The 23,157-nt window shown below is 37.0% G+C and overlaps 1 protein-coding gene across 1 annotated transcript in view; it reads right to left on the bottom strand.

Annotated features, from left to right (window-relative positions):
- Positions 1 to 23,157, bottom strand: part of KCNU1 (potassium calcium-activated channel subfamily U member 1) — a 149,449-nt gene that overhangs the window by 91,773 nt on the left and 34,519 nt on the right. Inside the window, exons 9-18 of the mRNA XM_030311875.1 lie at positions 22,946 to 23,037; positions 21,209 to 21,319; positions 18,738 to 18,843; positions 17,570 to 17,652; positions 16,169 to 16,238; positions 12,751 to 12,903; positions 8,098 to 8,210; positions 7,676 to 7,744; positions 4,041 to 4,130; positions 3,808 to 3,905 (exon numbers count right to left, since the gene is read on the bottom strand). Coding sequence (XP_030167735.1) covers positions 3,808 to 3,905; positions 4,041 to 4,130; positions 7,676 to 7,744; positions 8,098 to 8,210; positions 12,751 to 12,903; positions 16,169 to 16,238; positions 17,570 to 17,652; positions 18,738 to 18,843; positions 21,209 to 21,319; positions 22,946 to 23,037 — 985 coding nt within the window. The remainder of the gene's footprint in view (positions 1 to 3,807; positions 3,906 to 4,040; positions 4,131 to 7,675; positions 7,745 to 8,097; positions 8,211 to 12,750; positions 12,904 to 16,168; positions 16,239 to 17,569; positions 17,653 to 18,737; positions 18,844 to 21,208; positions 21,320 to 22,945; positions 23,038 to 23,157) is intronic.

A 23,157-nucleotide genomic window follows, 5' to 3' on the forward strand; every position in this document is an offset into this window, starting at 1 on the left:
AAGGAAAACTACCATCCAACATCTGTATTGAATACAGATGTAAAATTCCTCAACAAAATGCTAGCAAACCAAATCCAGCAGATATGGAAAAGGTTTTACAGTATGACCAATTAGGACGTTGGCTTAATATATAAAGTCAATTAATGTAATATATTCTACCAGCAGAATAAAAGACAAAAACCACAAGTTTATCTCCAAAAGGAAAAAGCATTTGACAAAGATCAAAACCACTATAAATCAAGAAAAGAAACAAACAAAAAAAAAACCCTGAGGAATTTAGTTATAGAAAAGAATATCCTCAGCCAGATAATGAGCATCTATGAAAAACTTACAGTTAACATCATACTTAATGCTTTCTCCCTAAGGTCAGGAACAAAACAGGGATATAAGCTCTTATTACTTCTATTCAACATTGTCCTGGAGATTATTCCAGGGCAATTAGGCAAGAAAAATAAAGAAAAGGCCATCAAAAAAAGTATTACAGCTAAAAAAACAAGTTCAGCAAGGTTGCAGAATATAAGATCAATACACAAAATTCAATTGTATTTCTATACAGTAACAATGAATCATCTGCAAACAAAATCAAGAAAACAATTTCATTTATAATAGCACTAAAAAGAATAAAACACTTAGGAATCAACTGAACAAAAGTAGTCTAAAACCTGTTATCTGAAAATTATAGAAAATTGTTGAAGGATATTAAAGATACAAGTAGATACAAAGACATCACATGTTCATGAGTCAAAGAGTTACTATTAAGATAGCAATATTTCCAAAATTGACCTACATATTCAACACAATGTCAATCAAAATCCCAGGTGGCTTCTTTGCAGAAATTGAAATGTTTATCTGAATTTTCATAAAGAAATACAGGGACCCAGAACAATCAAAACAATACTGAAAAAAAATAACAGACTTGGAAGACTCATATTTCTCAATTTCAAAACTTAATATAAAACTACAGTAGTCAAGTCATTGTAGAGCTAAATGTACAGAGCAATGAAATAAAATTGAGACCCATAAATAAACTCACACTTTTGCAATCCATTGTTTTTTGACAAGGGTACCCAAAACAGTTCAATGTGGAAATGTTTTGAGAAAATGGTTCTGGGACAACTGAATATCCACAGTGAAAAAAATGAGGTTGGATCTTTTTCTTACATCAAACACAAAAATCAACTCAAAAGAGATCACCACCCTACATGTAAGAGCTAAAAATACAAAATTCTTAGAAGAAAATATCAGAGTAAATCTTTATGACCTCAGGTTAGATATTCCACAAAAACACAAGCAACAGAAGAAAAACTACTTCATTGGACTTCATCAAAATATAGGAATTATATGAAGAAATAAAAAGACAAACCACAAAATTGGTGAAAATACTGGCAGAATATACATTTCATTTATTTAGAATATACAAAGATTATATACATCTCAATATTAGGAAGATAATACCCTTATATAAAAATGGTTAAAGGATTTGAATAGACATTTTTCAAAGATATACAAATGGCCAGTAAGATCCTCATAAAAAGATGCTCGACCTCATTAGCCATTAGGAAAATTCAAGTTAAAACCACAATAAGATACCAATTTAAACCCATTAGGATGGCTATCCTTTTTTTTTTTTTTAAGGGAAAATCATTTTTAAAAAAAGGATGTGGAGAAATTGGAGTTCTTGTGTCCTGCTTGTGCAAATGTGAAATGATGTAGCCACTATGGAAAACAATATGGGGGTTCTTCACAAAATGAAACACAGAATTAATATTTGATTTAGCAATTCTACTTATGGATATATACTCAAAAAATTGCAAGCAGGAACTCAAAAAGGTATCTGCGCACCATTATTCATAGCAACATTATCTGCAATATCCAAAAGGTGGAAACAATTCAAATGTCCAGCAACAGATAAATGAATGAACAAAATGCAGTATACCCATCCAATGTGATACTGTTCAGCCATAAAGAGAAATGAGGTATTGACACATGCCACAGCATGGCTAAGTGAAAGGTGCCCAACACACAAGGCCACATGCTGTCTGATTCCCTTTTCATGAAATGGCCCAAACAGGTAAACCTAAGACACAGAAAGTGTCTTAGAGCCCGTGAGGAGTGTGGGCAGATGGGATGAGTAACTGCTATTGGGTGCGGAGTTTCTTTGAGAGGTACAGAAAATGTTCTAAATTTGTAGTGATAGTTGCACAAATCTGCTTACGTACTAAGAACCACTGAATCGTTGTACACTTTAAAAGTATTTGCTTCATGGTATTTAAATTATATCTCAATAAAGCTATTATAAAAAATGATAGAGACCGGATCTCTCAGATGAGACCCAGTCCCTTCCCCCCCATCCCCAACACACAGAGCTTGTGTCTCAGGTTGGTGAGCAGGGGCTAGACAAGGGAAACATGATAGTTTTGTGGTGTGCAAAGGGGAAAATGAGAAATGTGTTTCCATTTTCATATGGTGTTTCATATGGTGTTCATATGTTTCATTTTCATTGGTGTTGTGTCCTTGGAGGAGGGTTTAGGAACAGTGCAAGGTGGTTACTGAGGAGGAGACGAGCCAGCACATGTGTTTAAGCAGAGAGAAGGCCTGAAAGGGCTCCCACCTCCTGGCAGACATACGTACACCAGGAGACTGAAAAATCCCAAACAGCTGAAGGATCAAAATAACATATGGAATGAAAAGCCTAGGGATACAGGAAAAGGGATGCTGCAGACCTCAAAACCCGAGGCTATAGTAGGGAGGATAGATTTTAGTAACAAATGACAGAAGGTGACCCAAAGCCAGGAGGAGCTGACACTGGTTATTGATGCAGAGGTCACAGAAGCTGACACTTATCAAGGGATGAGGCACCTCAGGAACCGGTAAGGACTTGTATGAAAGGGTATCTTGCTATCCACTACAAGAACAACCATGATGTTAAGCAAATTTACTCCTGCATTTAAATAGAATACTGGGGAGAAGGGGAAGATAATCTTAGAGATAAGAAAAGTCCTGATAGGAAATTCAAATTTTGAATTAAGTTTAATTGCTGAAACACTAAGGATTTTACCCATAGAATTTTACTGTACCTGGAAGAGACTAAGTTTTAAGCCACAAGGGAGGAAGTTACCATGAATGCTTGAGATTCATTTCTCTTTTCCCGCTATTAAGTGGGAAAGGTTGTTGGTAAGCTATTGGGTTCATGTAGAGACAGAATAAAAAGTTACATTTCTTCATCACTGTGTCAAAATGAGTAAATTTTAAACCCCCTATTATCCATTAAGGAAACAGAATACTCAAGGGATGGTATTGTTCCCAAGGAAGAAATGATAATAATGTAGCACAGTAGAGGTGTTAAAGCTACAATGGCAATCATATTGCAATATAAATATATCAACTCAATATGTTGCACACCTTAAATTTATACAATGTTCTTTGTCAAGTAAATGTAAGGCAATAATTTTTATAAGAGTGGCCATGAGGTGGCCTATGGCCAACCAAGCAGTCGGATACAGGCTGAATGAACTTTGGGACTGAAGTCGGGAAGCACCTCCAATTAGCTCCGGGACTTTGCACGCTACTGAATCTCTTGGTACTCACTTGCCTGTGTGTGAAGGAGTCTAACTAGATAACTAGTAAGATTTCTTCCAGCTCTAAAAGACTGATTCTCAGGTCTTGTATGCCCAGTGGGGAAATATCTGCCACTTCTTGGCCAAATTCAAGTGGGCATTATCTTTTAAGAGGGGGGAACCTCTCCTCTTTCCTTGGCCATGCCCCTGGAAGCTGGGCTGAGGGCAACCAGATATAAAGTGCAGTTACCTGGGAAGTGTCGCTGGATCTTGGTTTTGCAGTTACATTTTCCAATTAGCTCAGGAATGAAGACATCACCGTGACATTTGGCACAGTAAAAGGCGGCTCTGGACAATGAAAGCAAATGAAGAATGACTTATGTGAGGCTTAACACTAAGGAAGCGTGGCACTGGCTCAGTCTGTCTGCCATTAAGTTGCATTTGCCTTAGGACTTTCTCCCCATAAAGTAATAAAAAAATTACCTTATGACTTCCTTTGAAGATTCAGCAATAAAGAACCCTAATGTGTTCTTACGCAGTTTAACTTCTGCAGGTGGATTTAGCATCAGACCACTGGAAACAGAAAATAAAAACACAGTAATTTCCCCCCTTTAATTTCTGTGGCAATAATTGGTGTTTCATTCTGTCATAACCAATGGATTCTCTAAGCTATAGAGTTAATAGGACCCCATCCGCAACTATGGCCAAACACAGTAGAAAAAGTGAATTTGACTATATTTCTTTGATTGCTGCTAAATATCCAGAAGGGAGCCACGTCACAACACGATTGCTGAGTTGCACGCAGCTGAGCTGAGTCCAGCTGAGCTGGACTGCGTCCTGAATCTGAAATGGGCAAACCAACTAAGATGCATGAAGCCTTGCTAATTTAGGCTATCCAATGCCACGGCCACACAGTTGAAAGTCCTACGGTCATGCTAGTGGTGTTTATCCTTAGGCTACTTGCCCTGTAAAAGGAAATGATGTCTAGTTAACCAGCTGGATTCAAAGGTTCCTTTTGTTTGCCTATGTAATTTTTGAACTTATGTATTTCTTTTGACTTCACTTTTTTTTCTATCTTGATTGCAAGATTTTTGAGAGCAGGAACCACATGAATAGCTTCTACCGCTACATGAATGCTTTGATTTTCTATTTTCTTATGGTTTGTGTGTTTGAAAATGACATCTTACAAATTTTATCCATGATACTCCTTGATGCAGTACTACATTATGACTATTTGAATTCCTCACACTTCTCCCCATTTGTTGAGATATCCCGTTTTTATTTCCTTTAATTCAGACCTCCAGCACGGTGAGGTCTTATAACCCTGAAACTCCCATCACTTCATTTGTGCATAATGAAAGTACTTCTTCCCACCTTTAAAACACAAACCTTTTATATTAACATTGGAAAGAAGTCAAGTATTAATTTTGGAAAGCTTATTCTGTTGTTAGGGCACTCCAAAGTAATGTGCAAATGTAAGAGCCTTACAAAAATAAAAGGGGTTTCACCACAAAACCTCTTCCACCCTATGCCAAGAGTAGAAAGATGCTGAATAGCTGTATTGAGGTGGTTTGTTACCTGAGATATTGGATGGCATTTTCAAAAATGCACTGACTGATATTAACGAGCAGAACAAACCATTTTAACTTTGAAAGGAAAAGAACATGGATTTGTGCCCCTACCCCAATAACCCTGGTTGCCGTTCACCAGCCAGCAAGCATAAACTTAGTTGTATCTTCTTATCTCCTATTTTTAAAGGGGCATCTTCTGAACGCATATTAAATAATTAGTTATGAAGATACTGTCATGATAATATCTGTGGTGACATTTGAAAGAAGAGGTGAACTCCCGTTGAAGATTTTCCCAAACTTTTCCCATACCCCCTCCATGAATCATGGCCAGTTGCTGTCTCAGAGAATGTTCCTTACTGGAACAAACTTAGAACATTATCTGACTGGGGCCAGATCCAGCTCTATCTCTTAGCAGATGACAAATTATCCTCTAAGACAAATCCTGATGATTATCGAGGGCTTTTCCAAGTTTTAAAATCTATTCAAGTGTATCAATGAGAAGAGAAAATAAAAGATGAGAACAGATAGATTCCCCCCCCCCCCACCAGTTTTTCCTATATACTAGTCTAAAACCCCAGCCATTGAGATACCCTATTTTCCTTCCTTTTGTGGCCGTGGTGGAGTTAGCACAGCATAGTGAGCAGAAGCACTGTCCCCAGAGCCAGGCTGAGTTCAGATTCTGGCTCTGCCACTTGGGACTGGTGTGAGTTTGGGAAAATTATTTAACTTTTCGGGGCCTCATCTTCCTCCTCTATAAAATGGGACTAAGAATTCTACCCATTGTTGTAAAGATTCAAGAGTTTATGTAAGTAAAGTGCCTACAGCACTGTTGGTCATAAACTAGTAAAGGTGTAAAGACAGCTATTATCCATATCAGGATTTAATCCTTTTGATTCACCTGACTCTTCGGTGAGAAAACAAGATTAAATTTAAGTTGGAGCAGGTTCCTCTTTCATGAGGGTAGTTGCATGCTGGGTAGTACACAGCACCAGGACATTTGAATATATGTGGAAATTAGCTACATAATAAATGGTCATGTTTCTGGTCTGTGATGTCCCATAGCCATCCTAATAATAAAGTTTAACAAAATCGAGGATGTTAAAGTTGGAAAGGGTCTCAAAGACCATTTGGTCCAGCAGTTTCCAAATCCCAGTGAATAAAGTGACTGTATCAGGAACTTTGAAAATTCTCTGGCTCCACCCTTGGAGATTTTAATTTTATAGAGTTAAGAAGTAGGATTTTGGAATCTACATGCTTTGAAAGTTTTGCAAATAATTCTACTACATAGTCCAGATTGTTGAAGGCCAAAAACGTTCAAACTTGATCAAGTTCTGAGCTAGTCTCAAACCCAAACTGCCTGGGTTATGGTTCTAAGACTCCCATCTTTTTTTACCATGACCTATTTCCGGAAGAAGAGCCATTTGTCCAAGGATTAGATTTCGAGACTTTCTTGAGTACAGCAGGATTGTTAATTAGAATATAGACAGCCAGACAATACTATTTGTTATTCTCTCTTTAGTGACTTCCTTTGTACAGTACCCCACTCACTTCTTTAGCCCAGTTACATCCTGAATCCTCTATACTTCAATTTTTCTTTTCAACGTTTCATATAAAATTAGCCCTCTGTAGTCCATCTGCTATCATTCAAACTTATTGAATTGTTAATATTTCCCTGTAATTCTAAGGCTCCTGGTAATGACAGTTTTAGAGCTAGAATGACTTCCTCATTTTACAGAAGATGGACACTTCTCCAGTGCCATGGGGCCAGCAAATCATAATCAGGATCAGAATTTATTCTGTTGATTCCAATTTAATTCAACTTAGTTTTCCACTAAAAACACACACACACACAAGCCAATATAATATTCTTTCTTGTTCCTCATCCCACTTAATCCTCTAGTTTTTCTTATTTTTTAGTATCTTTTATCTCTGTATCATTGTAGCTGTTTGTCCTGTTTCTCTGTTTGTCCTGGATTTTCTTTTTCATTACATGATAAATTATCTTACTTCTCATATTATCCATTATGGGTTTTCAAGAAATTCCATTGATCTAATAATGTTACTTCTTTCTTTTATCCACCCTACCAACAGCATACTTTGTTCAGTAGGCCAAATTCTTATTTTGCCATATTTTGTAGCTTACTTTCTAAGGCTACAATTTGTGGGAGCATCTTCTGTCATAAATAATTTTAACTCATAGTATTATTTGATGGTCAAGACTTAGAAGATCTGGTAATACATTAAAAGGAACAGATATGAGAAGGAGACCACTTCTCTCTCCTGCTCATGAGAACTTGGGGAGGGCCATAACAACAAAGGCAAAGTACGTGCTTACCCATCAGGATAACCATTCTAACCCCAATCATTAGATTTCTAACCCCAGTCACTAGAGACAGTACTAAGTGCACCACAGCAGACTGGGTGCCCAACAGGCTGGCTCTCAACAAATGGCAAAACCTTAGTTATGGCTGTATTTTTGTAAAAGTCTTAATCATAAAGATTCTCCTTTAAAAAAAAAACTGAAGAGATTCAAAGTCTCATTGGTACCAGCAACCATGAAACAAGGATCTGTGTTCGATGGCTATCAGCATGAGTCCCATCTTCACAAAGCAGAGCCTAGGAAGGAAGACATGAAATTGTGAGGAAAGAGGGTGGCAGGGTGCTAATTCACAAGAACATGACCAACACTTTGTGCTCTGTGTCTGGGAAAACACTAGTACCTCAGCAGAGGAAGACCCTCCCAAATGTGGAATCCATTCTAAAGTAAGTCCCAGCCCACATGACGACTGTGACAGACACAAAACTGTCCCACACAGACTGCAAAGTTCTAGGTTGTAGAGACTCAGGCATGTTCATTCCCACATCTTCAACATCTACCATGGAGCCTGGCCTACAGTGAGCCCCCAATGAGCACTGTCAAAAGAATGTCACTTCAAGAAGAATGAGGAAAGTTATTTCTATTAACTTACCGGGAAACTTCAGGAAAACTCATTCCAGCAAAGTCATCAGAGAGACGTTGAGTCAGGATTTTGTTCTTCAGGCCATTCAAGAAATGTTTTTGCCAGGGCTGTTTAGGAAAAACCTGGAATACACAATCATGTGACATGAAGCACAATGCCATGCAATATGGGATATTATAATTCAAGTTGTATATCCTGCTAGGCAGCAAACCAGCGCTCGTTGTGCTTAAGTCATAAAAAAGAGATTTGTCCTAGGGGTTAACTGAAGAAAGGAAGAACTTAAACTCTAACATACATCTTTACTATTTACACTAGAGAGTTCAGAATGAAGTAAAAGCATCATGACTTGATTTCTTCCCAGATGGCATTCAAGACTCCTTGTTGAAAACTGGAATTTTTCCAATAATTTCAGCAAGATAGACTAGTTTTTGAGTCAGTAACAGTAAGATAAGAAGGATAATATGGTATCTAAATTGTCTCTCCATGGATATGGCTATTCAAGATTGTTTTTTTTTAACATATTAGTTTTCTACTGACTAGCCATATACCACAAAGAAAAAAATATGCATGGGTTCTGCCCAGCATCAGAAGTCTTCATAGCTTCAAATGAATTTAAGTGGCCATCCTGATCGATGGAAATGGGAATATAAAAATTGAGGGTAGCAATAGGTTTCTAGAGAAGAGGGAGATGGGAAGGGAGAAGGGTATCTCTCAAAAAGGCTAAATACAGCCTGTGAAGGGTGAGGGCTGCTGGGTAACTCATCCCTGGTATTTGTGTAAGAACTTGGAATTTTGTTGTGCTCTATGTACATCCCCATCATTCTCCCCATCTGCTGCCATAAGAATCCCCAGCACACTGCCCTGACATGGCAGGACAGGCCCCTTTATACCCCAGACTCCCAGGTCAATGTCTGGAAGTTCTGGAAGCTCTGAAACAGTGTGGCTGTGGACAGTTAAGGCGAGTTCAGAAATACTCCTCAGATGGCCATCTTGCAGTTTCAAAAAAAATAAAACACACACACACACACACACACACACACATCCTGCCTTACAAAAAAGGACTAATTTTATCAGGCAGTCCAGGATGGCACTCTCCCCTGCAACTCCCTTTCCAAGATTCAGCTGAATCTCCTGCCTTTTTCCACTCTCTTAAATTCTTCTATTGAGAAGGGCTCCTCTCACTGGGTGGTCCCTATTTAAGTTCCAATTACTGAAAAAACTGGCTTGGCACTTCTAAGCCAAATGTTTCAGTTTTTGAAAAATGGTAAAAAAATGATAGAGATGGAGAAGACTTCCTGTGCTCATTTTTTAAAGATCAGAAAGGGAAACAGGAAGATAAGATGGATTTTGGATTTAGATAGTGGAGTCAGGGAGCTCAAGTATGTAAGTTGGAGTAGATCTAATTTAAGTTTAAGCCTAAGGCAATGCTCTGTGCCTTGAAGCAACTGGAAATGCTCTTTGGACTATAATGTCTCACCATATAATTAATACAGATGAAACACATACCATTGATCCAAGGTCTTTCAATCTGAGTACTCATAAGTTTTACAGATATTAACATAATACTTACAAAAATCAGATTATGAGATTAATAGCTTATTTTATTTTATTTTTCAAGCCTAAAGAAAGTTTTTGGTTTTATTTTGTTTTATTTTTTTCCAAATTTTTATTTAAATTCTAGGTAGTTAACATATAGTGTCATATATGGTTTCAGGAGTAGAATTCAGTGGTTCATCACTTACATATAACACCCGTTCTTATCACAAGTGCCTCCTCAATCCCCATCACCCATTTAACTCCCCCCACACACTAAAACTCCCCTGTAGCAACCCTCAGTTTATTCTCTATCATTAAAAGTCTCTTCTGGTTTTCCTCCCATTCTCTTTTTTTCCCCTCCCCAAATGTTCATCTGTGTTGTTTACTCAATTTCACATGAGTGAAATCGTATGGTATTTGTCTTTCTCTAACTGACTTATTTTGCTTAGCATAATACACTCTAGCTCCATCCATGTCACTGCAAATGGCAAGATTTCAATTTTTTGATGGCTGAGTAATATTCCATTGTAAATATATACCACATCTTCTTTATCCATTCATCAGTCAGTGGGCACTTGGTCTCTTTCTGTAGTTGGGTTATTGTTGATAAGGCTGTTATAAACATTGGGTGTACTGACCTCCTAGAATCTGTATTTTTGTATCCTTTCTGTATACCTGGTAGTGCAATTGCTGGGTGATAGGGTAGTTCTGTTTTTAGTTCTATGAGGAACCTCCATATTAATTTCAAGTGTGACTGCATCCGTTTCCATTCCCACCAACCGTATAAGAGGGTTTCCCTTTCTTCACATCCTCATCCACATCTGTTGTTTCCTGAGTTGTTAATTTTAGCCATTCTGACACGTGTGAGGCGGTATCTCATCATGGTTTTGATTTGGATCTCCCTGATGATGAGTGATGCTGAGCATCTTTTCATAGGTCTGTTAGCCATCTGGGTGTCTTCTTTGGGAAAACGTCTATTCATTTCTTCTGCCTATTTCTTAACCAGATTATTTGTTTTCTGGGTATGGAGTTTGATAAGTTCTTTATAGATTTATAGATTTTGGATACTAACCCTTTACCAGACATGTTGTTTGCAAGTATCTTCTCCCATTCCATAGACTGCTTTTTAGTTTTGTTGATTGTTTCCTTCATAACTCTCATTTTATTGATGCAGAAACTGACAGAGAAAATAAGTGTCCAATGCAACAAAAATGGAACACAAGACACTGGAGTCCTGGCTATTAAACCTAACTTAACAGTTTATTACGGAATCTATAAACCAGAGCAGAGTACAGAATTACAAAATCTGTGGCCCAGTTTAAGATTTCTGAAAGTAGGTTTTAGACATCACTTCCAAATAATCTCTCTCAATTCCTATATCCCAAAAGCCCTCTTAAGATGAAAGTTGACAGGCCATGTTCAGTGAGGAGGTTACAACTGCAGATTACACATCAAGAACAACATAATACAGGGTTGGTTTGCATTTCTTCCTCCTCTATTTCCATGAAAGAGATGAAGTCTTCATAGAGGGTTCTCATTCCATTTACTTTCTCTAGCCCTGGAGATTAGTATCAGAGTCATTACAACAGATATCGTGGTTATCTTGCACTTTGTAAGGACACAACACAGGCAGAGACAATTTCCTCACAAGTGATTTTCGAAGCCTTACACAGTGACCACTAAGATAAGGCTAATGCAGGTTCACTGTAGTAGCACCAGGGCTCATTTCCTGCTGCCTGATGGTCATTTCTATTTATCTATATATGATATCTCCTCACATTCACAGAAGGAATTACAGAAGAAACCTTTGTTTTTCAGTTAGTGTTCTGCTGGCCAGAGCATCTTTTATGGTGTTTATTTGTTTTTATATCGTACCAGGGATGAAAACAGAAAAGATGCAAAAAGTTTTTTGAATTTATTAAAAAAGAAAATAAAATGCAAAAAAAAAAAAAAAAAAGGCCAAGGGGGAAACTGAGTATAAAAGAAGTCATGTGTGGACTCATAATTAAATGAAGAGGAAATGTCACTCTCAGACTCTCTGAAGAGCCTCTGGACAATGGGATACCAGGCCCAGCTGAGGGTTAGAGCCTTTCCTGGAATATTTCATGGGAGTGACATTTCAAAGGCCATACTTGGTACTATAGCACCCTAATAGTCCCTTCAAGCCACTTATTTTGACTCAAAAGTATCAAAGGACCTGATGTGGGAGATTGTGAGTAGATACCTAACAACCACAGGCATCAAGCATAGTGGTAAGACATTAATTAGGTCAGACAATTCTACCTCTGCTACTCACTAACTTCCTATAAAATCAGGTTAGCTTCACTGACCTATTACTGGGATGCTATCTTAAAATATTATCAAGGAGAAACATAATGTATTTAAAATCAATAACACAGAAGGCATTCATAGGTGGTGACTATTATTACTGCATGGAATGTCCCCAAAATAACCTGAAAAATTAGATTGTAATTATTATTTGTATTATTATTTGTTCAATGAATATAATTATTTATTATTATATCAATTATTACAGTTACTTTATATTTAAATAGATGATTTTCCATTAATAATAGTCTTTATTTATATTCCTTTTTTTAAGTTTATTTATTTATTTTCAGAGAGAGAGAGAGAGAGAAAGAGCATGAGAGGGGCATAGAGAGAGGGAGAGACAAAATCCCAAGCAGGCCCCATGTTATGAGTGCAGAGCCCTACATGGAGCTTAATCTCACCAACTGTGAGATCATGATCTGAGTCGAAATCAAGAGTCAGATACTTAACCACCCAAGCTGCCCAGGTGCCCTTATTTATATTTCTATGTTCAGTAACTCCAAGTACTTCTACATTTATATTCCCAGCATCCTGGACTGCAGGTAGGAAGCAAAGATATTATTTCTATTTTGCAGATAAATATTCTTAGACAAGAATAAGATAAATAACTTCTTCAAGGTCAGTGTAATGTCTGGACTGTAGTCTAGATCTCTCAATACTTTGCCGTTCAAATGGAAGTCAAATCTGATTCCTTGGGGCTTTCTTGACTTCTTCAATTTTTTTTTTTCCTATTTCTGATCCTAACCATGTGAGGACATGGGAAAAAAGCCAAGATTCAACAATTTACAAGGTTACCTTTTTGTTCTGTTCAATAAATAGAGTTGTTAGAAAGGTGCATAAACCTGGCACCAGACAGCCTTGGGCCATGAATCCAAGCTTCAATTCGGCAAAGCAGATGATGTTGTCTCCAGTAGTCCAGTTCCAGCTGGGAATCTTTGGCAGAAAAACCTGTTTCATAGTAGAAAGTAGGTCAAATATTATGAGTAAATACAATTCAAGAAAGTTTTTTCAGAATGAATGTGCTTTCTTGCATTTGTTTTACTTGAAAAAATTTGTTGTGCCTGTGTCAGTAGAAGGTATCAGAACAAATTCAGCTTTTAAAAATTATTAGTGGTCTACTGCTCCCACTTTTTAAAATAGAAATAGTGTTGGGGCGCCTGGGTGGCGCAGTCGGTTAGGCGTCCAACTTCAGCCAGGTCACGATCTCGTGGTCCGTGAGTTCGAGCCCCGCGTCAGGCTCTGGGCTGATGGCTCAGAGCCTGGAGCCTGTTTCCGATTCTGTGTCTCCCTCTCTCTCTGCCCCTCCCCCGTTCATGCTCTGTCTCTCTCTGTCCCAAAAATAAATAAACGTGGAAAAAAAATAAAATAGAAATAGTGAGAGTTGCAAAATCAGGTCAAATGACTTAGACCTCTTATACTACCCTGAACCTACAACTTTTATTTTTGTCCTTGTTTTCGTTGAGATATAACTGACATATAACATTGTGTTAGCTTCAGGTGTACAAGATAATGATCCAACGTGTGTGTTGTGAAATGACCACCACAATAATTCTAGTTACCACCTACCACCCCAATAGTTACAATTATTTTTTTCTTGTGGTCAGAACTTTTAAGACCTACTGTTAATAACTTTCAAATATACAATAAAGTATTATTAACTATAGTCACCATGCTGTACATTATATTCCCATGACTTATTTGTTTTATAAACGAAGTTTGTTCTTTTTTATCCCCTTCATCCATTTTGCCCACCCTCAACACCACCCCCATCCCCACCTCTGACAATCACCAATCTGTTCTATCTGTATGAGTTTTTTGAGGGGGGGGGGTTTGCTTTGTTTTTTTTTTTTTTTTTTAATTTTTAAAGTTCTACATATAAATGAAATCATATGGTATGTCTTTCTCTGACTTATTTTCACTTAGCATAATTCCCTCAAGGCCCATCCATACTGTAGCAAGCGCAAAATTTCCTTCATTTTTATGGCTGAACAAAATTCCATTATATAGACCATATATTTTATTATATATAATTAATATATATAATAGTTATATATATTAATTATATATATAATTATAAATGAGGGGCGCTTGGGTAGCTCAGTTGGTTGAGTGTCCAACTTTGGCTCAGGTCATGATCTCACAGTCCGTGAGTTCGAGCCCTGTGTCAGGCTCTGTGCTGACAGCTCAGAGCCTGGAGCCTGCTTCGGATTCTGTGTCTCCCTCTCTCTCTGACCCTCCCCCATTCATGCTTTGTTTCTGTCTCAAAAATAAATAAACATTAAAAAAAATTTAAATCATTTATAAATGGAGAATTTAGCCCATCTATATTTAAAGTAATTATTGATAGGTATGTGCCTATTGTCATTTGTTAATTGTTTTCTGGCTGTTTTGTCAATGCTCTGTTCCTTTCTTCCTCTTTTGCTCTCTTCCTTTGTGATTTGATGATTTTCTGTAGGTCTTAGATTCCTTTCTTTTTATTTGTTGTGTATCTACATATATTTTTCCTTTGTGGCTACTTCATAGTAGGCTCACATAACTCATTTTTATAACAATCTATTTTAAGTCCTAACAACTTAAGTTTGATCATATTCTAAAACCACATTTTTATCCCCCCCCACCCCATTTTGTTTCTGATATCACAATTTGTAGCATTTGGTATATCCCTTAGTGTATCCCTTACTAAGTACTGCAGTTATTTTTACTACTTTCGTCTTTTAACCTTCGTATGAGATTCATAAGTGATTAGTCCACATTTACAACATTAGATTATTCTGAATTTTACTATACATTTTCTTTTGCCATTGAGATTCATACTTTCTTATCTTTTTCTGTTACTAATTGATGCCCTTTCCTTTCAGCTTGAAGAAGTTTTTTTTATCATTTCTTATAAAACTGTCCTAGTGATGATGAACTCCTGTAGCTTTTGCTTGTGTGAAAAACTCTCTGCATGACAACATTGCCAGGTAGACTATTCTGGATTGGCAGGGTTTTTTTTTTTTTTTTTTTCTTTCTTTCAGTACTTTCAATCTATCAGGCCATTCCCTTCTGGTCTGTGAAGTTTCTGCTGAAAAATCTGTTGCTAGTCTTACGGTGGTTCCCTTAGACATTACAAGTTGTTTTTCTCTTGCCAACTTTAAGATTCTCTCCTTGTCTTTAACTTTTGACACTTTAATTATAATGAGTTTTTGTGTGGATCTCTTTAGGTTCATCTTATTTAAAATTATCTGGGCTTCCTGGATGTAGATGTCTGTTTCCTTCTCCAGATTAGGGAATTTTTCAGTGACTGCTTCTTCAAATAAGTTTTCTGCCCCTTTCTTTGTTTTTCTCCTTCTGGGATGCCTATAATGCAAACACTGACCCAATGGATATTGTCCCATAAGCTGTCCCCACTCATTTTCATTCTTTTTTCTTTCTGCTACTCTGATTAGGTGAGTTCCACTACCCTGTCTTCCTGTTTGCTGATTCTTCTGATTCATCTAGTTTGCTGCTGAACCCCTCTATTGTATTTTTTTTTTGGTTCAGTTACTAAATTCCTCAGCTTGTAATTTCTATTTGGTTACTTTCTTATATACTCCATCTCTGTTGAAGTTATCATTTTCTTCATCCATTCTTCTCCATAGCTTAGTGAGCATCTTTATGACTGTTTTGAACTCTGTCATTCATCTCTGTTTCGTCAAGGTCTTTTTCTGAGGTCTTATCTTACTCTTTCATTTAGAATATATTCCTCTGTTTCTTCATTCCCCTTGAAATTCTGCACTAGGTAAAATAGCCACCTCTCTCAGTTTTGAAGAAATGGCCTTGTGTAGGAGTTGAACCTTTTTGCTCAACCCTGTCTTAGCTTTTGGTTGTCTCTCAAACCTCTGTGATTGTCTAATCAGGCTACTTCATTTTTAGTGGCTCCAAGTAGTCCTAGGTGTGCCAAAAGAGGTAAGTCAGTGTCCCAAAGGAAAGGATATCAGCATCTAGATTTAGGTGGATTAGTAGTTAGACCCTTAGGTAGCAGCTGCTAAAGTATGAAAGTATACCTCTTTATGAATTTGCATTTTTAAGTGATTAAAAATCTTAATGAGCCTCCATATTTCACCTGTAATTGGCAAAAAATCTTTGAGTATAGACCTGTGAGAAATTAATAAGTTTTATTATTTAGACAAAGGAAGTTATTCAACTCCATAAGCTAAAAGGGGATGATAGGGAGGCTAGATGGTTACCATACCTTGTTATGGGATTGAAGTATCTGTATGATGACTCTGGTATTAGGGTTATAGTTTTTGATGGAGAGAACCCTACATAAACAACAAATATGCTCATCAGTGATGTACAGTATGCAATAATAAAACAACATATAAAATGCATGATTATGCTGTCTTCTAATAATGTTCTGTTTAATTGCATACACAGTAAAGGATGATATTGTTTTAGTGACTTAGTAAATGTAATCTATGGAAGGGTCAGCTCTTGGTACTAGGAGACTGTGGTGTTCTGAAACCAGTTCTTGAGGAGGAAATCAACAGTTTCATGTATTTTAGCCTTCAAATACATTAATTACAGAAAAAAAAAAACAGCGATCACATTTCTGTCTATAGCTTGAAGTAGCTCATAGACTGTCTTACCCAATGTTCTCATTATACATATTAAGAGACTGAGGTCCAACTCATATATACTGTATTATGCACAGTATATGTTCTCAACTGTTTCTTGCTGTTTGTAGAATCACCTTTAGCTATGTATGTTTATTATGCTCTGGGGACCATAAGTTCATATGGTTGGGCACAATGCCATTGCCATCACCATGATAGCTTGAAACTATCACCACAAGTCAAGTTCCCGCTCACAGACAGCTCATAGTTAAAGACAGTAATACCAATTCTAGTCATCTGGAAGATATTTGCCAATAATCACAAGCACATTATAGCAAATGATACACAATATTTCACCAGAACTACTGGAGAAAAACTCCAATAAATAAAGTCTACTAATAGGATTCACCAATCAGAAAATGGCATCTTTATTTTTGGAGGTTTAAAGATGTTATTTATTAACGGTGTTATCTGAACAGTTATCAGTTATTGGTATGCTTGCTTTTTAAATTTAAATACCTATTACCTGCGGTGCCTGGGTGGCTCAGTCGGTTAAGCATCTGACTTCAGCTAGGTCATGATCTCACAGTTTGTGAGTTCGAGCCCTGTGTCGGGCTCTGTGCTGACAGCTCAGAGCCTGGAACCTGCTTCAGATTCTGTGTCTCCCTCTCTCTCTGCCCCTCCCCAACTTGTGCTCTGTCTCTCTATGTCTCTCAAAAGATAAACATAAGAAAAAAATTTTAAATAACTTTTACCCATATGAAGCTTTAGGAAAGTATATGGAAAAGCACAAAGATACTCAGGATACTCTATTTTTGCATCCACACAGCTTTGGGGAGCGAAAGAAAGAAAGAAAGAAAGAAAGAAAGAAAGAAAGAAAGAAAAAATAGGCAGAAACCTGGAATATAATGAACCTAGTGCTGTAATAGATGACGTCTTCTCCTATTTGATCCCATGCACTGGGCCACTGGGCTTTATTTTAAAAGAGGTAGAAATAAAATCATCTTGAAGCATATAAAACAGTGCCAGCTTCTTACCTCATAATGTTCGAAGTGTCTTCAGCATGCGAATCACTGCACAAAGGGTTGGCTATAATCAGGCATGCTTCTGCAGATTCCACCTATTCTTCAAGATTAGACAGCAGCCATCTTGTTAATTACATAGGAAATGCTCTAGTGTTCCCCCTCTGGGTTTCCCTGTGGTTTCATCATAAAATTTCCCATAAGAGAGAGAACACCCTTGGGAAGGAGTGGTGATAAGGATGTCCTTACAGCAGGATCAGAGTCCTGTAGATGCTGTAATGGCTGGAAGTGCTGCAGGGGACAGACCTGGGCATAGGGTCTCTAACACAGATGCAAGACTGCTTTAAAACAGGCAAAGTACATAGTTATATTTTTCCTATTATCCAAAACGAAGTTTTTAAGCAACTTCCTATACATTGATTTGCCTCTTAGGACAGCAAAGAATGGAGGAACTGGAGGTATGCTTGACCCAAAGTAATCATCATTCAGTATTTGTGGATTCTGAATCTTAAGGGTATAGAAAATTATTGAAGTGGCACTTACAATACTGAGTTGCGGGAAAGAGAAAGATTATTCTGAGTCTGTCATTTTCTATTTCAATTCTTTATGTTAACTCTAGAGATCTCTGATTTAAAAAACTACAGCCCTTGGTTTATGTGATTCTATGAAATCTAAAACATGGGAGGAAACCTGCTTTGATCTTAAATGAAAGCTGTCTAGACTGTTGACCTTTGCTCATTATTTTTCATCCATCCTTAATGGGATTTCTGCTATTTTCCTTTCTGTTTCTCTTATCAGAAAGCAGATCAGTGTGTTTAGAAAAAGTTGGGAAATCTGTGTCTGGTAAGGATTCTATTCAATGATAAGATTAAACACACTTTTGCCATCCATAACTTTTTCAGATTTCTTAGACTGCTAAAATAAAACTGCTCTAGATAAGTAGAGAATTTAGTGAAATAAATAAATGTTAAGTGTAGGTAAACAGTGCTGTCTACTTGACATTTATCAAGGAGGATTTGGAGATTCAATAGCTACATTTCCTTTATGATCAGTTTTTAAAGTTGAGGAAGTCTTATTTCCACCAATTTAAGCATGTGGACTGATACTTTTGAAAGAGAAATACATCCTATCATCTTAATTGTTTCAGCTTAGGATAATCAGAAGAAAAACAACTAGTTCTTACCGCAACTCGCCTCAGATCCTCCCACTTAAGTGCAGATCCAGAAACAAAAGTCGTATAGGCCATGTAGCACTTAAATAATGTTTCTAATTCCAAGGAAGGAGGAACCCTGGGCAAAGAATATAGTACCAAAGATGTAAAATGATGACTGACTTTGGTTTAGAGTTCATGGTATTTATTTAGTGGCTTTAACAGAACTCCTAATCCCCTGTAGGAAAACATCCATCCTCTATTACTAATCCATGTGGTTAGGTGATACTAACATCTGGCTTTATTTCTGAGTGCTGAAGAATAAGAACAAACCAGTCATATAACAGCAGGAGAAGAGTTTCTGAGAAAAAGGCACAAATCAATAACGTGGCCTTTCCAGAACTTAAGGAGATACAAAATATTAACTGAATAGGGTTGTGATAGTGGATATGGAGTGGCAGAGACACAATTAGTATTTCTTTAGGAGACAAAATTGATGATATTGATGCAAGTATACGTAAGGCTTAAGGGAGAGGAGCAGCAAAAACAACGCCTTGCTTTCTGTTTCTAGGAACTGCACTGATCAGGTCCAATTTGCTGAGACAGAAAGTGCCGTGTTCTTTCCTTCTTTTATGTATTTGCCTTGTTAGCTGGAGAGAGAGATATAAGATCATGAGTTTGTTTTCTAAAATGTTAAGTCTGAGGGGCCTTTGAAGCTCTGGGATGGAGATATTCAGTAAGCAATTTAGTTGTGTGAATATGGAGCCACAGAGAATGTCTGGTGGAGGATATGAATTGCAGAGTCATCAAAAATTATAGGTAATGGGAAAAATTCTAGATGAGTGCTTCCAACATTTTGCACCATTTAAAAAATCTCACATTTCTGTTTTAGGGGCACCTGGGTGGCTCAGTCAGTTGAGCATCCACCTTCAGCTCAGGTCATGATGTCTTGGTTGGTGGGTTCGAGCCCCACGTCGGGCTCTGTGCTGACAGCTCAGAGCATGGAGCCTGCTTCAGACTGTGTCTCCCTCTCTCTCTGCCCCACCCCCACTCGTTCTTGGTCTCTCTCTCTCTCCCAAAAAGAAATAAACATTAAAATAAATTTTAAAAAATTTCATTCGTTCTCTTGACAAGTACCTATAATAACCTACATTAGTCCATACAACAGTAAATACATCTAATGATTTCCTTTTTGTCTCAACTGGATTATAATTATTAGCCTCTTATCACTAATTTTAGCCCGGTTTTTGACTATTTTTTAAAATAAGGATTCAAGTAACATACACATTACCGAAAAGACAGGCAGGCAATTACACTGAAATAGAACTGTTGGCTGTCCCTCAATGTAGCACCATGAAGGAGTTCAAAATGCTGGTTGGTCATCTCATACAGGGGAGCCCAAAGTTGTATTGGACTGGACATGCCACAATGTACAAGGTACAAAGTGTTGAACTATAAAATGTGTGAAGGTGGAAGTGGCGGAAGTGATCCTGTATATGATCCTGTACAAGATCAAAATGCCCTTTCCAATCTGCCTGACTTATTTGGTGGTGTGTGGATAACTGATAAACCATTTGAACAAAATAAAGAAGTTAGTTCCTTACACTTTACACAAAATGAATTCCAGAGAGCTTACATACAAAATATTTCAATATGGAAACATAGAAACGCTAGAGAAATATTTGCTTAATTCTAGAACAGAGAGGCCAAAGAGTGTCAGAAAAGCCAGATGCCACAATGAAAGAGTCGATGGGTTATAGTACATGTAAATCAAATGCTTCTGCGTGCACACACACAGGCAAAGAGAGAAAAATATTTACAACAAATGACACAAAAAGGCTAATATCAAAATACATTAAGACCGCTGAGAAGTCAGTAAAGCAGCAGATAACCATCCTCATAGAAAAGCAGATATGAGAAATGAAGACAAATTTCTTCATTCATCAAAAAAGGAAAATCAAATGGTCAAAACATACAAAAATTGTTCAATCTCACTGGGAACCAAAATTGTAAAATAAAGCCATAAGAAACCATTTTGCCTACTTAAAAACCTTTTCCTATTAAGTATGCATTTTCTAGGGGGTTCACAAAATAGTTGACTTGGACTCTACTTGTGGAAATGTAAGTTTCATAGAATAAAAACATCATTAAAAACAATCCTTTCTGCATCTATTTGAACTCACATTTCCAATTCTGATAATTAACAGAACAGCAATTAAAAAGAATGCCAGACTTGTGTACAAAATCACAGTCATATAAGAGTAAATGACAGGAAATCTCTTTAACAACATTAGTACATATACAGATAAACATCAGGCAAGATATATTCCAAAATATTCTCTGAGGTTAACTCTGGTCGTAAGATTGCCTTTTCTTCTCTTTTTGCTTATTATTATTTCCTAATTTTCCTATGAATATTGCGAGGGTAATTTTTTTCCATTAAAAAAATGCACACATATTTCAAGGATTAATTTAGAGCCCGTGAATGGTACAGATAAACTTACTCTCCCAGAAAAACAATCTCAATGTTGATTTGCCCTGACTTATGGCGGAGAAAATTCCGTAGGAAAGCTGTCACACTGTCAACCGTAATGTTCCCACAGACCACGATGAACCTAGGGGGCAAGAATATGTGAGGTGGATCATCTGAGAAACAGAAGTATCTTCCTGTCAAGACACAGAGCTAAATTTAGCTTAAATTTAGCTTTAAATCAATCTGGTATTTGAATTACCCAGATTTTTAAAATAGAAACATTGAAGACTGCATCTCCAATAGAGAAAAGAAACATCAGATTTCTATGGTCCCTAGTTCATTCCATGTTGGGTATGAATCCAAACATTTGAATAACACATAGGTTTTCAGGAATTCAATAATAACTATTGTAATTGTGACATTTTTCATAGTTATTATAACTTATAATGGACTTGCACATGTGTTACTTCACTTGATTTCTTTCACTTGACTCCTGATTAGCTGATCTAGTCTTTTTCAAAGGAACAAAAGAGGCTCAAAATACTTCACTGATTTTCTCATAGTCAATACTATGGCAGAGGTGGCAGTACATTCTGGATTATTTTGGTTTATCTTCCACACTGAAAATTATCTAGTAGCTACTAAAAAGTGAGTCCAATGGAGAGACATCAAGGACAGGTGTAAAAATCTCAACTTTTATCGTGAAAAATAGCTATCAACCTCCTTAGGTAATGCACTTAAATAAGCTATTTTTCCCTCCATTACTCTTTTAAGGAAACTAAAAGCATACATGTAGCCTAACCTAACCTTAAGATTTCCAGACCTTTTGGGCTAATTTGGCATGTGTCCCGCATTGCTTTCTTGTGATGAACTGCATAAGACTTTGGTTTATCTAGTTCATTTCCATGTTTTCAATATTTATTTTTCACTCATTTTATTGTTGTTATTATTATTATTATTTTATTTTTATTTTTTTTTTACTTTCCTCTTCAGACTCCTAAGTCAATCTTAGTTTTCATCCAATTGTGCTAAGAGACCACTCCAAGGGAGTTTATCTCCACTGGACCTCTTTCCTCTACAGCAAATAGAGACTAAAAAAGAGTTGCTTCCAATTTAAGATCTCCAATACATTCCCTCCTTTTCGGATGTGAAAACCATAGTGGATACTGAAATAACACATCACAGAGAAATATGATAAAAAACAACTCCAACTCCATTTTCCTCCCAGAACAGGTGGCTATGACATGGACAAAACAGGTGATCTATGAAGTGTTGTAGAAGACGTGGAAATTTCTCTTCACTCCAGCAAACCTCTGCCTGTGAATGAGCCCCCATATGGTGTTAGTGGAATTTTGGCTGAGACTACAGAGTCAAAGTAATTATTTTAAATTTGAACTGCGGCTTTAATTTGATCCATTATGTGAAATTAGCCGTAAGTTAACCACATGATTAAAATGAACAGAACAGTAATAGATGTTAAGAGCACAGTGATGAGGGATGCAGAAATATTGCCACACTTAATATTTGATAGGGAATGATAATATTATCTGTCATTTTAGTTGTTTTACTGCTCTTACCAGCATCTACATAGTTGTTTTTATCAAGTACCAAATATCATCTTATGGTATTTATTTTAGCACAACCCTCTTCAGTAAATGAAGGACCTTGCCAATATATTCACTTTAGGCCAAGCGACAGGCATTTTTAAAGAGATATGTGACTAGTAGAATTTCTCAAACTGCAGAAATTATGCTTGAAAGCTACTTACTTCTTCCCTTTGACCACCTCATAGGGACTGGTGTATTTCCTCTTGTTAGCAAAAATTTCCACCATTTCAGGGACATAGTTCGCAAATAGGATCTAAAATGATCAGCAAATAAAATCTTAGATTTCATTTTTTTATTGTTTATTTGTTTTTGAGAAAGAGAGAGAGAGAGAGAGCGTGCACGAGCAGGGCAGGGAGAGAGGGAGTCACAGAAT

The sequence above is a fragment of the Lynx canadensis genome, chromosome B1 (assembly GCF_007474595.2).
Source record: "Lynx canadensis isolate LIC74 chromosome B1, mLynCan4.pri.v2, whole genome shotgun sequence".
NCBI lineage: Eukaryota > Metazoa > Chordata > Mammalia > Carnivora > Felidae > Lynx > Lynx canadensis.